This window comes from Hippopotamus amphibius, chromosome 6, assembly GCF_030028045.1.
Source record: "Hippopotamus amphibius kiboko isolate mHipAmp2 chromosome 6, mHipAmp2.hap2, whole genome shotgun sequence".
NCBI lineage: Eukaryota > Metazoa > Chordata > Mammalia > Artiodactyla > Hippopotamidae > Hippopotamus > Hippopotamus amphibius.
This window is the reverse complement of record NC_080191.1, coordinates 36,545,944-36,563,644: the sequence shown is the minus strand read 5'-3', so window position 1 is coordinate 36,563,644 and position 17,701 is coordinate 36,545,944. Positions and strand designations below refer to the sequence as shown.

The window sequence follows — 17,701 nt, the reverse complement described above, 5'->3', positions numbered from 1 at the left end:
ATTAAAAGGCAATTCCCTGACTCAGGGCTGGGAAGCAAGTGCTCCGGCGGATCTGCAGAGAGGCAGCCTCCATGCACTGATGGGGAGCCAGCAGCCTTCCCCCTTCCCTCTCTCAGCTGTGTTCCCTCACGGAGCCGCTGCGCAGGGACCCTGCACACCTTGGCGGGGGTCAGGGAGGAGGCATGCACAGAACAGTGCTCCGTGGGTCCTGCAGCCGCTGCCACGCTCGGTATCTGTGACAGATTTCTAAGCAGCTGCCATAACTGCCTTGGATCCTGAATGAAAATAGCAGCTGCCAAAGGCTGCTGGCACCAGCTGAGCTGCTTTGTGCGTTTCGCCATGCGCACACCTTATCTGAGAAGAGAGTATTTGATAGGTGCGAAGGGAGAGATTTTTCTTATCTACAGCTTCAGAAGATGCATTTGTTTTTTTCAGAGGTGGAGAGGAGAACTGCCCTGCATAAAGACGTTAAGAATAAAACTCCTTAAGGTCAAGGTAAATGAGGTTCCCAAAGTATGAAATATAAAGAAGATGAAATTAAACTACTTGATAGTTTTGCAATGCATCGTATGTCCATACACAAAGGTCCAGTAAAGGACTAAGGCGAGCAAAGGAGTTCCCGTTAGTTATGACTGTACAGTCAGTCACTAGGACTATTGTTACCCTCTAGTTCTCTCTACATGAACAGAATGTTCTCTCCCGTCGTGAAACAGACTCGGCTCTGGTTTGACGACAATTTTCCTCATTGTTCGTGCCCCTGTGGAGAGATGCACTTCCAGACGGCCCTTGTTCAGGAATATCGCATAATAGGCCTGCAATAGCAAATGGTTATTGAAGATTAAAGAGGAGTCTCATCTATGACTTAGCTTAGCTCCCTGCCAGAACGGTGGATTCATCCGCTCTGAGACCTTACCTGAGAAGTTAAGACTCAATATTTTCTCAAAAAGAGTATTTAAAGCAGCTGGAAATAGCTTTTTAATCGTTTACCATTTTTGCTTGTTAGATGATGTGGAAAGTGGAGATAGTAACATAGCAGTCTCTGCAAAGCAAATTTGTGATGCTGACAACAGCTGTGCTTGCATTGGGCTTCTAACTCACAAAACCCATCAGGAAACAAAGGGTGTCAATAAAATCCCTCTCCCTCTATTCACAAATGGACATCTAGCTTTTGGAAATCAGGTCTGACTCCCAACCTTACTGCATTTTGAGTGTTTAGATTTCAATTCGTTCCCCAGTCTGGTGGAATAGATTGCTATCACCAACATAAAACTTGTCTCCCACATTTAGAAAGAAGGAAGACAATTTTTCATCCACAAACACGACTGCTTTCTTCTTGCCACGGTTACTATAGCAACAATATGGTTTTGAGATCAGTTTATGAACCCCAGGGAGCTTGAATGCAGTCCTTGTCCCCAAAGCTGACGCCACGCTTGCTCCCTTTCTTGTGGAGCATGGGGGGAACCTGATACACGATGATCACTTGGTCCTCTGCGAGTCACCTGAGGTGGTGGAGATGGTTTCATTCAAACCTCATAATATCTCCAATAATTTACAAAATCATCTATGCCGCTGCGTGTGCAACACAAAGTGGCCAGAGGATCTGGGTTAGTGCTCTCCATCCATCGAAAGGGACAACTGCCATCTACTCACTCAGTTAAAATTTTTTTAGCTGATTGAGGTCTCAAACCCCTTTAGCATAACGTAATCACAAATGACCCTATGGGTATCAAAACTGGTAGCTTTGAAAAATAAAGTCTGTCATTTAACCAGTACTGATTCTGCAACAGACATGACCTATTTCACATTGTTTCCTCTTTCAGATAGCATTGACAATGAAATTTCAAAAACTAGATATTCCTTATCATTAAAATGTTGAAACATTAACATGTTATTTCTAATTTACTTTGTACTATAGTACTTAATATTTTCTTATTTTAATTGTGTTAATGGGAACATGTTTTATTTTAAGAACTATCCTGAAGGCTGATTATTTAAGTCCATTTATTTAGTTCTGATGAGGAGAAATATGAAACCAACAGGTGACCTAGGACAAAAATATCCTTTAGTGGAAATCTATTTCAGAATGTTTGATCTGGTCCTCTTATTATAAGCAGCTTATCATTAGTAACAGTGAGAAAATAATTTTATTTTTTAGGATTAAAAGATAAAGGCTTTAAGAGAATATTTTATGTTTACATTTTATATTTATTAATTGCTTATTATGCACAGTATAAAATGAGATAAAGTACAACTTATTTTCCCTCTAGTCTTCAAAAGTATTTTTTGTTTTTTCCTTCCCAAAGAAATACTTCTCTTCCCTAAGGTCAAAGGTTATCCTTTTATATTTTCTTCTAAACATTTAAAAGTTTTTTCCTTTCATATTTAAGACTTTGATTCATTGCAAATTTATTTTTTTGTTTAGCATGAAGTAGAAATTACTTCATTTTTTTTTCTATATGGATAACCAATTGACCCAGAATCATTCACTGAAAGGTGAATGGTTTTGCTAATGATGTGCAATGTCACCTATTGCCAAATGTCATTTCCATCTATACTTGGCCCTCTATTCTTTTCCACTGCATTAACACCACACTCCCACGATTCAAAACTCTAGCTTCTAATGTGCTGATATCTGCTGAAACAGTCAGCCGACTTATTTTTCTGTTTCAGGAATTTCTTGGGCTTTTGATCTTTGATATAAATTTTAGAATTAGCTTGATCTGATTTACAAAAAGATAAGGTGGTATTTTCATTGAAGTTGAATCTATATATCATTTTGTGGATAATTAATATATTTTTAACACTGAATCTTTCCATTAATATGTTTACTTTAATAAGTAGTCTGCTATAATTTTTCAATAAATTTTATATATTTTTTCAATACAGGTCTTATGCTTATTCTGTTATTCTTAAATTGTATACTCGTTCTTGTACTATATTGTTCTTATTGCATTGGCTAAGACCAGTATAGTGATAATGTTAATCTTTCCTTGGGTTTGGGAAAAGGAAATGTTTATAATGTTTTCCTGTCAAGAAGCTCCATCCTCTTCTTAGTTTACTAACTCTTTTTCTGGTTGTTTTGCTTTGTTTTTATTTAGGAATGGGTGTTAAGTTTTACCAAAAGTTTTCTCTACATCTATCAAGATGATTATATGATTTTTAGATTTTCTAATATCAAACCACCTTTGTGTTTCAGAGATAATGCAAGTTACTCATGGTTGTACATCTTTGGATTTTATTTGCCAACACAGTTGAACAACATGGTGTGCTGACCCTCTTCACAGTAAAAAATCCGAGTATAACTTACAGTCAGCCCAGCCCTCCCTACACACAGTTCCTCTGTGTTGGATGTTCTGCATCCTCAGTTTCAACCAACCTTGGATCATGTAATACTGTTGTATTTAACTATTGAAAAAAAACCCACTTACAAGTGGACCTATGAAGATAAACCTGTGTTGTTCAAGAGTCAACACGTATTTTGTTGAGTATTGTTTTTTTGTGGGGGTAGCAAATAATATTATTACATAATATTATCAATTACTAAATTTTAAATGCTAAAAGTGATTTAAAACAACCTATAATCACAAACAATACAACCTGATTTACAAGAATGCATTCATATTTACACAGGACATATTTATAAAGCACTTTATGCTTTGTCCATGGCACACTAGGCAATTCCTAAGAACTCTTTCACTCAGACAAACGAGATTAAATGGAAAAAAAATGTATATCTTCAAAAATGTGATCAAAAGTATTGGAGGAATATCCATGCAGTAAAGAGTCATGGTGCCTAGATCAGGCCAACTAAGAGAGAGTTTTTGACAGAATTAAATGGCTGGTGGGTATGAAAACTGAAGTTCATAACCCTACGAAGCAGACACTGTGTAGACTTTATTTTAATGTCACTACTGTCCACACCTGGGTTGGTTGTGTCCTCTTGGCCTTTTCCTACCCAGGTCTGTTCTCTGCCTTCTCTGCATCCAGAGAGAGTGGAGCAGGTTAGGCTCCAACAGACTGCATCATGTTAGTTGGTGAAACTGGGAAACTGATCCTAAAGGAATTTAAATTTAAACTTAAGGGACCCCCATCTGGTTATCCACAGATCTGGTAGGAAATTGGACTTAGAAGAGAATATTAATATAATTTGAACATATTTTAAGCTTTCTCTCTTTATATATGCAAAACCCATATGAAATATGTATGTAAATACAAGTGTGTCTGCACCTAGAATTGACCAACAGGAAAAGCCTCGTGGAGATAATTGTCCTAAGAAGATGATAATGAAAATAAATGATGCAAATAAAAATATTAAAACAATTTATAAACCCTAAATGTCTCACCTGAGTCTCTTTATAAAAATAATTGCTTCATATAAGCATTAGGGAAAATGTATTATTAACTTGGTGTGAGGGTACCTGTCCAGTTTGCCTTCGTTTTCTCCTAGGTGGCACTGGTGTCCCTCCACTTCCCAAGAGAATGATCCCGGACTCATTCTTGGTGCTGAAGGACAGGTTGATTTCTGTTCCTACATCAATAGGCACAGGGGACAGCTCCACAAAACCAGGCTTGGGGAAGCTAACTGTGTAAACGTTCTTTGGGTAAAAGGAAAGAAGGGAAGAAAGCGTTAGACATGAACATTTACATTAATTTCTCCATCTCACTCACCCATCTCAATGCATTCAACGTTACTATGAAATACACTGCCATTTTAGAACACTTGAAAACCCACAGTTACATGGAGAGCTTAGGAGCAACCCAAGAAATATTATTTTCAGCTGTAATTTTGAAATTTCTGAGCAGTTTGAGCTAACATAAAAATTCGGGCCTCTGATTTTATTCTAGAACTTTTGATTTGAAATATAAAAGATTATCACTGATAGGTAACATTTTCTTTTGGTGTAAATCTATTTTGCTAAGTCTCCCTTGAAAACACTCTAATTGATTCCTTTAATACTTTCTACCAACTAATTGCTTATGTTTTATAGTTGAGTCTGACCACGGTCTCTGCCTGCATTCCTCCTCGGCAATGAGCTGAAGAAGTAGAGACATTCATTGCTATCAAATGTATAAGGACGCTCTAGAGGAATTTTTAAAAAATCAGATACAATCTAAATCTTAAAAATAAATATACCAAATATTTCATAGTCTAGTTTTCTTCTCAAAATGAAACTATTATCATTGTCCTTGCCCATAATAAAATTAAAACAGTAACATTTTAAATGGTAACAAAGTGCAAAAGGGAGAAAGTAAAAATCACCCCTATTCCAAAGCTGAGTAGAAGCATATAGCTTTTTATAATGCAGGTTATTTTCCTCCATAGTGTTTCAGGCCCAGTTAAATGTGCCGTAAAATGTGTAATATGTTTTTGATTCCAATTTTCAAATCAAAGAATTTTAGATAGTTCAAGTAAAACTACTGTGCAGACTTTTCAATACTTATCAAATATTAAACTTTCTGCATCATATTTTAGTTGCAAATAATTCCTGGTTACTGAAAAGTGCCTTTACAGAATCATTTACACACATACAGGCTATTCATTTTCTGGACAGTTTTCCATCCTCATGTATATATCTTTTGCATGTGGATGAGAGTTAGGCTTTGGAACATTAAAACTCTGAGTAAAAAGAGGCCAGTATGAATTCTTAGAGATTCAATTCTGTGTGTACCTCCTTTTTCCTTATTCCCAAGCTTCTCAGGGTGGACGTCTATGGCTAATTCCAACTTGGAGACTGTAACTAGGCACAATGCAGACCCTGAAAGTTCTGTTTCAGTCTTTAAACTTCATGGCTTAGTGGTGATTTATTTTTCCTTTTTCCCCAAATCCCTTTATCTCCCATCACAATGCTTTAACATAATTTTAATTGGAGGAAGCAGCTAAAATGAATAGTTGTGTCATATCAGGGTAATTAAAAATTTGTAAGTACGATATATTTAACATTTTCTTTTAAAAGCAAACTCATCACTTTTAGAATTCCCATAAAACTTTTACTAATATTTGCTGATGATTATTGGCTCTTGCTTACATAATAAGAGAGCAGAGCTGTGACCTGTGTTTCTCTCTCCTATGGGTCTGCTCCTATTGAAGAGTCAGGGTAAAATAGTCAAGTGGAATCAGGGGACTGCTGGGCTGCTTTGGCAACAAAGAAAAGAACTGTAGATACCTGATAACAGGGACTTTGCAGTCCCATCGAGGCCAAGTCTTTCTAGATGTTTCCCACTACATGCCTTGCAAAGAAAAGGAGGTGTGACTTCTAAGCTGTGGAGAAGATGCTATGCACTAATGATCATGGTGTAAACTATTATTTGCTATTTGTGTAAACTCCTAACACATTCCAGGAAAAATTTAAGGCTGCTAATAAAGCTACATAAAATACATGAAGATAAAATAAGTCTAATATAGATGACAAAAATGAGGAAATGAGAAAAGCAGTGTTAAAAAGGAAGAGAGAGCCAGAAAAGAGAGTAATATTACCAAGGGGGAAAGGGGTGGGGTGGGAGGAACTGGGAGGTTGGGATTGACACATATACACTATTGATACTATGCATAAAATAGACAACTGAGCGGAACATACTGTATAGCATAGGGAACTCTGCTCAATGTTGAGTAGAGTGGTGTCCTAAGTGGGAGGGAAACCCAAAAGGGAGGGAATATCTGTACATGTGTAGCTGATTCATTTTGCTGTGCAGTAGAAGCTAACACAACATTGTAAAGCAACTATACTGCAGTAAAAAAATAAATATAAATAAACAAAAATAAATAAAAGGGTCCTCTCAAACTCATGAAAAATTAAAATTAAAAAAAAAACACATGCTATGAAGTGCTGTACATGTGGGAAACTGGTTCACAATTTGGGGGTCTTTATAGTGCTGTTTTCCTAAGTTCAGTTGATCATGGTAATTTATAGAACTACTTCAATCTTGCTTTATCATTTATGCATAGCTAAGACTAGGGTCAGGGGGTATTTAAAATATATTAACAAAGACTGATCCCTGTAAGAGACCCAAACTAAGTGAACTCTCATATGAATGTATTTGGGAAGACATTAAGAAGAGACCAACCTCCAGTGAACATCCTTTGGTAACACCAACATAATCAGGGCTGCTAAGTATATTATATGGAGTTCTTGAAATTTCAATATCTTTGAGGCAGCCAGAATATTTCTTCAAATTTACTTCTGGCCTGTCGAAAAGTTAAATGGAAAACAAAAGCAATATCATCAGGGCAATGGCAGTACGGGGTCTGTGACTACTGAATGCAAGCCATATGGAGCAAATCGAGGCAGAGGCAGGCATATGTCTCTCAGACTGTGCACACGTGCATGTGTACGCAGCAAACTATGCTTCCATTAGCTGCTGGTTGGACAAGTGGATATTAGCACCATCCTGCACAAGAAGTCTTTATGTAGTACTTCTTCCTCTCCTTTTAAAAAATAATCTCACCTGTTGCATTTAAATACAAGGTACAGGAATTAACTGATTTCTTCTGAAGTGCTTCACATGCATAATGAAATGTGTTTCTTTTTTTCCACCAGAGAACAGGCACTTGTATAGCACAGCACAATCAAACCACATGCCAAAAAAGTTACATAAAATCTTGCTTAAAATTTGAAAAAATCTGGAAACACTGATTTTGAAAAGATATTTCTGTGATTGAGACTGTTTTTTTGGGTGGGAGGGTGAGCTGATAAGTAAGATAATGTCACATTTCTCTTTAAAGATTTTAAGTCAAATAAAACCTGAGAACATTCTTTTGGATTATATAGTCTAAAAAAAAAAGATATTTTAAGATTACATTTACAGGTTGACCCTAAAGTCCTTATTCTGTATTGGAGCAGTAATAAAATAAAGCAACCAAAGGCATAAACATACATTTCATTTTTCCAGTAAGGTTGAAAATGGCTTCAATACCCAAATGACACTTGAATGTTTACTTTTTGCTCACTGCTCCTTAAAAAGGGATAACCGTGCTAGCACGCAGTAAGTGCTCAATCAACATAAGCTGGCAGGATGTTATGGTGATGACACCTGGTTCATGTACAGCAGCACTGTCCAGTAGAACCTTCTGTGATGATGGCAGTGTTCTTTCCAGCGCTGTCCAGATCAGTAATTAGTAGCCATATATGGCTGCTGGCACTTGAAAAATAGTTTATGCCAATGAGAAACTGAATTTTTACTGCCATTTAATTTTCTCTCTCTCTCTTTTTTACCCCCCCCCCCCCCCCCCCGGTGACTCCGCGTGGCACGTGGGATCTTAGTTCCCCGACCAGGGATCGAACCTGTGCCCCCCGCATTGGGAGTGCAGAGTCTGAACCACTGGACAGCCAGGGAAGCCCCATTTTTAAAAAAATTTTTTTCTTTAATTTAAATTTAAATAGCCACTGTGGCTAGTGGTTACCATATTGAATAGCGCAGGTCAACAGCAATAGAAAAAGTAATATATAGTTTTTGATGTTAATAACCATCTCTAAGAAACTGTCCAATCAATACCAAGATATTATAGTTATTTCGATAGTGATTAAGTCTCTCCTCACTGACCATGATGGCAGGATTCCTCTTTTTCTTTTTTGTCCTAATAAAAAACACATGAGGACAAACAGGTGGGAAAGCAAATCAAACCCTGGTAGTGTGTATCGGGTGATTTATGTCATGCTGGCTATTTGTCCTTTGTTTCTCTCTCTCTGGGACTGCTTTATTTTCTTTGATCATTTCCATTTGTTCCCAAGGTCTTCCCCTTCTGTTCAGTTAGCTGGTTATTACAAAACACATGCCAACTGGAGAGTGAGACTCTTGCTTATGTTCTTCGTGTATAAAGTGAAGGCAATGGGTGAACTTCAATCTCAGTGTTCACTTGGTTCCATGTTCGTGGAGAGGCAGACTGATTATCCAAGTTTCTCAGCAGTCTTACCGATAAAATAAATCACTCGTACATGTCAGACACTTCATTATTTCAGGGAAATACAAAGAACCATTTCAAAACGCAATGATTTAGCAAGCTCGACACTGTGAAAATCACAGGGGATAAGTAATCACATATGGTAATCAGATGCCTAATGGTAACCACAGGCCTCTGTTTCCTCTGTTTGCCTCACAGGCAGAATTACAAAGCTACACAATGTCATTCCAGAGTTTTATTAGCAGATATTTTCACTGAAAGGCAGCCTTTGCTTTTTAGCCATCTCAGCAAAGAGCACTTGACTGGTCTTATAACTGTATTGTGATTAAACAAGTTTGATTATTTTTTTTCACACTTTCATTTCTATACAGTCTAGTTTCTGGTATTAAAAGTCTAGCCTTTGCTTTAAAAATTTATTGGATCAGTTCAGCTTCCTTTCGGGAAATTTGGCACCATTAGGTTTTGAAATACCGAAACACTCAGCTGTAGCTCTAGCCAGAGTGCGCTAGCCTGGCACATCTCTGGGGTTAGATCAGCCACTCACAGAGGCCTGCAGCTTATAACCTCCATGCTAACGTCGCCTGCTTGCAAATAGGAATTGAAATGCTCCTGAGAAGCTAGGATGACTGCCCGCAAATTTCCTCATTGTGAACGCAAACACTTGTTTTACATATAGTATTTCCAGAGATTCCTTTTATCTGACTTCATTGGTAATTCTAAATAAACATGGCAACAAAGAAGCAGCTTTGCCAAGAGGTGCAAGGGCCATGTTTTGCATACTCGCAGGCTTGCAAAGAGCAGCCAGGCAGTAGTAAGCATTTGGGAGCACAGGTTGATTGTTCAGCAGACGGTGTGGTACCTGGGAGACCAGAGTCTGAGGTTCAACCCAAGAGGCCACTTTGTTCCCTAGAACTAGGTTTGTGCCCATGCATCTGAGTAGCTGCCCTTAGTGTGTGTGCTGCTGCATGTGTGCACCAGGGGGCACTGTGCGTGGGCGGTTGAACAAATAAGCAGAGCAAATTTGTCATCACGGCTGGTGAAAACAAGTCAAAGTGCAGTCCAGTGATGGTGGGTAAGCAGCAGCGTTTTTGTAAGCAAAGGGCAGCATGAGAACTATCTCAGAATGCATTGCTTGCTCGTGAAATGTACTATGAATAAAGCTGCATAGGTGTCACCGCTTCTGCATCTCTGCTTTATCTAAGAAGCCACATTTACCCAACCCATGCACTTGAAGAAGGCATGCATAAAATTAAATTTTACCTTGCTTTCATACTAGGTCAAGGGAAGAGAAAAAAAATGATTTACTTATAATTGCATTTTCATTTAGTAACACAATAAACTTTAATCATAAATATTTAAAAAAAGAAAGCATTTCATAGGAATTACATAGGAAAGGAATATAAAGCACCAACAGAAAACAGACATACACCCATGACTACACGAGAAACAGATTCCAACAGTGTCCATCTCCCGCTCTATTCTCTTGGAAAATTTTTATTTTGGAATTGAACTTAAAGCACTTGTATTTATCATTCTTATGAATGGGAAAATGCACAAATGTTGCTATACTGTAATATTAATGAGTAGCTTATAAGGAGCGCTTATTGCCTCTTTGAACTTAATTTGAACTTAATATATGTAAAAATAATTCATGTTCATCACCAGCTTTTGCACTTTATCACATTAAGATTCTGCCCGTGGGCAAAATTACAGCTAACTATGAATGCATGGCTCCTTGACTAGTCAAATGTGTGTGTCTAAAGATTGTTTTGAAATAATGTGCCATGCCATAGAAATATTATAATTATGAGATGCTGTACTGTGAGGGTAAAAACATCTTGGCAATAAAGACTCAGGTATGTAGTCTGCCAACTAATACATAAACCCTTCTCAGTGAAATCAACATATACACTTTTGTAGATAATTCCTGAAAATCACTTTATGGTAATTAAAACTACATTATCACGAGAATAAATGAAGCCACCTTCAGATAGCCTTATTTTGGCTACATTTAATTCACTCATAGAGAATTCAGTTAGCGATCTTGCAAAGTAAATCTTAGACTTGAACTATTTGCTGGATCTGCAGTATTTAAATAGTGCCTGGAACATAGTAGATGCTCATCAAACACCTGCTGAATGAATAAGCGGGTTTTGGGGTAATAACTATGCCACTATTCAAATACGTTAGATCTACAATAACTTTTTTGACCAGACACTTTAAATCTATATTCCTAACACAAATACAATATCATGCAGACAAATGCAGAGCCGGTTTATCTGCACTGTGAAGCTTACCAACTTCTACCCTTGATAGACCGGTAATTGGACAGGTGCCTGGTTTATGAGTTTACATACAGAGAGAAGAGCAAAACTCAGTCAGCATGCTTGCTATTATAAAATGAGATTGAAGTTCCACCGCTCATTTGAGAAATATGAAAAGAACTGACCACCATACTTTTCAGTTATTCTGAGGCCCTTCCAATCGTAATGTGTCTTTTTAGAGTAGAAACAACTAGACAGGACTTTTGTCACCATCAAAAGCTAACAAACTAAACAAAACAAAAATGAAAAATATGGTGGCCTGCATTTATAGTAAACTCTTATGGTTTAGCCAAATCAATTCATCCCATTCTAATTAGATTCAATTAAGATTGATTGAGCACCAAGTGCTCTATAACTTTTATTTCTTATAAGTTGTTGTACAACAAGCAGTAAATTAATTAATTACCACATGAAATATTTTTTGACACTTTTTAGTTACTTCTATTTGTTTTTTGAACCAATTAAACTAGGAGCTAAATATATCTCCCCATCCTGGTATCTAAAAAAAATACATGAAATTTAAAAAAATGTTGACACGGGCACGAGAATAACTAATATCACTTTAGCATCAGGCGTATGGGAACGTTCCAATACACTATTATCATGCTCATGCCTAGCCATAAAGCAGGTTACACTCACAGTGTCCTGGAACACTGACTAATTTTCAGAACACTAAGCGATGTCAGTGCACCATTATCTCCAATGAATGTGCAAGGAGAAAGGCAATTACATTCAACTCCAGTTTCCACCTTTAATAACTTACAATTCGTTTCATCTGGTGACTGTAAGGGAAACAATGATTCCCATCCATCTCTTCAACAAAGATATCAAATTGGTCTTTGGTTTTTAAGTCCTGGTGTTATTTTCACATGCAACATAATTTTTCAGATTAGGCCTTTCTGCAACTAAAGGTTATATGGCATTCTGGTTGTAATTAAACTTCAGAACTCTAGTGAGCATCGTGCCATTTAATTAAAACTTAATCCTTAGCTCTAAATATACACCAAATTACCTCAAGTTTCTCAGTGTTGGGAGACCACCAAAATATATTTTGTCATCTGCTTTCAAGTCAAGACCAAAGTTGTTTCCAGGAGATGAAGTTCCTACGTTCTCCTCCTGGTTCGTATCTATATCTACAATTGATATGTTGGCTGCAAAGGAAAGAGAAAGTTTCTCATTTTATTTGAGCGATACCCATCACATCTATATCATCACTGGTTACTTCAAGATAAACGTACATTAATTCTCAAATTAACACTGACCTTCTCAAGCACATGTACTATACACAGCTATTTAATAACTGCAGAAACAATATCAATAAAATACATTGTTAAATGATCCACAAAGAAAGCATGAAAATAATAGCCTGAACACCAGTGAAGGCAAACCAATCTAGATAAAAGAAAGAAGTTTAGATGGACAGCAGAGAACCAGTTGACATAGTTTTCCATAATATAGATAAGTAGTTAGAAAATAAAGTAAGATAATTAACTAATGCTAAGATAAATATCTAATTATAAATTAGATGATCAATTAGAAATATACAGAATTTGTGGTTCCTTCTATAAATTTCAGTATCCACAGAAGTACTGGGGTCTGGGCTCATCCACAAAGTGATGAGGATGAGATGGGTTATGCAAGGAAGTGGAGAGATGGGAATGTTTGTTCTGCAAGATGATGGGATCCACACCCACTGTAAACTACATTTTAGACAGGGGATGCTGAGTGTTTCGTGAGAGGTACAGTCTTCATGCCTTATTGCTTTTCTCTCAGGTCTCTAAAGGTATTTTCAGTATGGTGAGGATAAGAATTCAGAAATAGAAAGGAAAAAGGAAAGAAGAGAGGCTCTTCTCTGTTTAAACTGCTTTGTTCAGAGGGGAGATGGGAACACTTTATCTCATTGATTTTATCCTCTTCATTCTTACAAGTCAGGCTAGGCTCCATCTGAATTATGTACTTTCTCACCATAATATTTGCCCAGGCTCAGACTTTAACTGCTTCATATATTTTGGACCCTTGATGCATATTGAGGCATTGGTTCATTAACATGACAAATTTGGCCTCTAAATCTTTGCCTGATATAAGATCTGAATTAGCAAGGGTCTAAAAATGGCCACTGGAACCAATGGATTATAAGGGCATTTCTAAATGTTTCTTCTTTGGAGCACTAGTTTCTTGGATGTTCCTGGGTCATATAAATATGACAAACATTGGGTTAAGCAAAATTAAACATATATCTTAATTTTATAGCTGCCCAGATCTTTCAACATGTTAATATGCAACGGGATGCTCCAAAAGAGGGACACAGAGCAAAAAGTATTTCCCAAATTTGTTTGACCTTGGAGCATTATCATTTTCTCCCAACTCATCATCTTTTAGAAGAGTGCTCTTTGAAAAATAAAGAGAAATATCAAACCCAAAGATTCCATTGTAATTTGTAGCCCTTCCATTCCAAAAGGAAGTATCTTCAATAAAACCAAACATAATTGCCTTATAAAAATGTCCAAAATAAAATACCTAAAGCTATTAACACCTGAAATCCTCAAAGAAGAATTTTGTAAAAATAAACAAACAACAAAAAATACCTCAAGAATAATTTGCCAATTAAAAAAATATTCAGCAAGTTAAGATTTAAAAAATTAATTACTTTCTAGCACATATTAATTTCATACACAGATATCTTTTTGACCAGACTGGTGACTAAAATTTAAAAAAAATTATAAAACTCTTTTCCAAACTTTTCATACATATTCTTTTTTATCTAGATCAGCAAAGAAGTTTTCATAAGGGGCTGTTGACTGGAACAATAAAATAGCCTTTTTTTCTACAGACCTGGTGTGTATTTTAATGCTGTCTGTGAAAATGAGATTCTGTCTCTCTATCACAGGCAAGCCAGAGACTGGAGGTAGTTTTTCCTCCTTATCCCTGAGTGAATATATCCATTTTTAGAAATCATTCTAAGAAAAACTGATTAAAAAGCAGAAACAGTTGAACTGAAATCCACTGGCCCAAGTGTACGCTTCGGTAGAGAGACATAGGATGGCATATTTTTACTGATTTAAATGAGGGGCTCTGCTCTGTCCTTCAAGAGTGACAGCAGTGAAGTGGCTCCTGCCATGGAACGCTAGCACGTGCTTTTATTTCTTGCCCTACTTCTTTCCCTTATAGAATAGTTATTAACATAAAGTTTGAGAGTTGATGAGTTCAGACATCATTTATGGGTAAGCATGGAAATAAGGGTTTTATTAAATACGAAACACAGAGTAGGGGCTTAAGTATTTTATAATCAATGCTGAGTTGCTATACAGGAATTTACTTTGGTAATTCTTTTCTTCTCTCTCTTAGTCCGCTGAAAATCTAAATGATCAATTTTGTGTACATATCAGTGCACCTGGGCGGACATGGCGCATTTCTATTAGTGACTGTGATTCCACTAACTGACTCTCAGGGAAGGTGGGGGATGCCTCCTGAAGGAGTGTATTTGAATTCTAAGGGACAGTGCTTTTACCAACTAGCTGAGAGTAATTTATGTAAAACAACTAATCTGGTATCTGGAAAAGAGCAATGGCCTTACTTGAATTCCTATCCCACTACCATGGATTCTGATCTTGCTAAAATCCACAGAGCCCTCCCTACATCCAAACTCAATGGGGTCCTTTGGTCCTTATCTTAATCCCTATCTATGCAGTATGTGAGATTAAAATTTCCATCCTTCTAGAATTTTCCTCTTTTAAAAAATATTTATTTATTGGCTGCCTTGGGTCTTTGTTGCTGCTCACAGGCTTTTCTCTAGTTGTGGTGCACAGGCTTCTCATTGCCGTGGCTTCTCTTGCTGCAGAGCACAGGCTCTAGGCGTGCGCACGTCAGCAGTTGTGGCACGGGGGCTCAGTAGTTTTGGCTCTTGGGCTCTAGGGCGCAGGCTCAGTAGTTGTGGTGCACAGACTTAGTTGCTCCGCGGCACGTGGGATCTTCCTGGCTCAGGCCCCTGCATTGGCAGGCAGATTCTTAACCACGGCGCCACCAGGGAGCTCCTAGAATTTTCCTCTTTTGACTTCCGTAATGCCAACTTCTCCAGTTTCTCTTGCCTTTCCAACCTCATTCTCAGTCTCCTTCCCTAGGACCTATTTCTTTGAACACTTCTGAAATGTTGATGTTCCCTAATATGCTTTCACTTAGCTACTTCTTAGGTTTCAGCAGTCTGGGCAGCTCAAGTTTATATCTACCTACTATACATTGACAACGCAGAAATATATATGCCTGGAATTGACTTTTGCCTAAAATCTGCATTCAACAGGTAAGTCACTATATACTTCCCCAGCTGATATCGCAGAATAAAACGGTTATCTTTTTACTCCCAGATCTGTATTATTTATTTTATTTGGTGGCACTAGGACCCCCACCCGGTCTCCTCAATTAGAGACTCATCCTTTCTCCTCACCATTCCACATCGTATCCATCAACAGCTCTACTAATGTCATCTCCTAAATAAATCTAATGTCTGTCCTATTTTAAAAAACAGTTTTATCAAAGTAAAATTGACATCGTATAATTTGCCCATGTTTAAAATGTACAAGGTAAGAAGGTTTGAGATCTCTATACATCCATGAAATGATCACAGTCAAGAAATGCACATATCCACCACCCCAAAAGTTTTCTTATACCTCTTTGTCCTCCTTGCTTCCTGCCCCTCCCTACAAAACCCAATCCACAAATATCCTCTATCTGCTTTCTGTGATATGGTAGTGTTTTCTATATCATTTTCCATAAATGTACTTTTTTGTCTGCCTTCTTTTACTCAGAAAGATTATTTTGATATTTGTCCATTTTGTGTGCAAATTAATAGTTCATTTTTTTTTTTTTTACCACTAAATAGTATTCCATTGTGTGGATATACAACAACTTGCATATTCATTCACTTGCTGATGGATATTTGAGTTGCTTTTTGTTTTTTGAGTATCACAAATAAAGGTGCTATGAACCTTCTGGTACAAGTCTCTGTACGGATTATATGCTTTCACATATCTTAGGTGAATACTTAGGAGTGGAATAGTTGTTTCATATGACAGGTCTATATTAAACTCTTTAAGAAAATGCCAACCTGTTTTCCAATGTGGCTGTACCATTTTACTTCCTTGTCAGCAGTGTATAAGAATTCCACTTGCTTGACATCCCTGCCAGCCCTGGATATGTTCAGTCTTTTTTAATTTTAGACATTCTAGTAATTGTATACTGGTATCACACTGTGGATTCATTTTGCATTTCCCTACTGTCAAATCCCACTGTAACTCTTTTTTGTTTAATTTATTTTTTTAATTAAAAATGTTTTTAAATTTTCCTATTTTTGGCTGCTTTGGGTCTTTGTTGCTGCACGCAGGCTTTCTCTCGTTGTGGCGAGAGGGCTACTTTTTGTTGTGGTGCATGGGCTTCCCATTGTGGTTGCTTCTTTTGTTGCAGAGCACAGGCTCTAGGCATGCAGGCTTCAGTAGTTGTGTCTCACATGCTCTAGAGCACAGGCTCAGTAGTTCTGACATATGGGCTTAGTTGCAGCATATGGGATCTTCCCAGACCATGGATCGAACCTGTACCCCCTGCATTGGCAGGTGGATTCTTTTTTTTTTTCTGTAAGAAATATTTTATTTCAAGTTTTGTTAACACAACCAGGGCCATCACAGACTGGGTATGACCTGCTGTCACAGAAAAAACACTGTATAGAACATGGTTAGCAATTAGCTTCTGAATAACATTTGCTTACTAGTATGGTTAAATACTTCTCTAGGTGCATAACAGTTTATGTTTGGCAGGCAGATTCTTAACCACTGTGTCATCAGGGACGTCCCCCTACTCTAAATCTTATTTTGAGCCATCACTCATCTGTCTGAACTATTATTGTACCTAATTGGTCACATTGCCTCCAGTTTAATCTTCTGAAAATTTACCTTTCTCATTTTTCCTTTCTCTGATTATTTCCTGATAGCTCCCTTTGTGGGGTCTTCCTTTAATACACTGCTTCAATATTGCTGTTTGCTCGAGGACTTTGGATCATCATATTCTAGATATGACTGTTTTGTTTTTCACATCTCTATTAAGCTACAACTATTTAAAACACGATGATGCTTTACAGCTTCCATCTCTCCTTCAGAACTCTGCTAATCCTCAGATATGCATAACTAATTGCGTGTCAATTACACAGCTACCCTAGGTTGCTAAAGATACTAAGTGTACCTTTAATACAACATGTCCAAAATAGAACTTAGCATCTTTTCCCCAAAACTATGCTTTTTCCTGTATCCAATAGCTTGGTAAATGGTACTGATATGTTCTTTGGTATTTTAAGAAGAAGAGAAAAAAAAGGAATCATTTTTGATCTCCTTTAAAAAAAAACAAACAAAAATCTTAGTTTCCACATTGAGAATATCACAAGGCTCCTCAATTTTAAAATGCTTACTATCTTTCAACTCCATTCTTTCCTATCCATTCTCAT

General features: G+C 37.2%; 1 protein-coding gene across 1 annotated transcript in view; it reads right to left on the bottom strand.

Moving 5' to 3' along the window:
- The window catches only part of LAMA2 (laminin subunit alpha 2), a 604,135-nt gene that overhangs the window by 26,136 nt on the left and 560,298 nt on the right, over window positions 1–17,701 (bottom strand). Inside the window, exons 52-56 of the mRNA XM_057737971.1 lie at window positions 12,233–12,371; window positions 10,157–10,168; window positions 7,063–7,183; window positions 4,419–4,595; window positions 664–812 (exon numbers count right to left, since the gene is read on the bottom strand). Coding sequence (XP_057593954.1) covers window positions 664–812; window positions 4,419–4,595; window positions 7,063–7,183; window positions 10,157–10,168; window positions 12,233–12,371 — 598 coding nt within the window. The remainder of the gene's footprint in view (window positions 1–663; window positions 813–4,418; window positions 4,596–7,062; window positions 7,184–10,156; window positions 10,169–12,232; window positions 12,372–17,701) is intronic.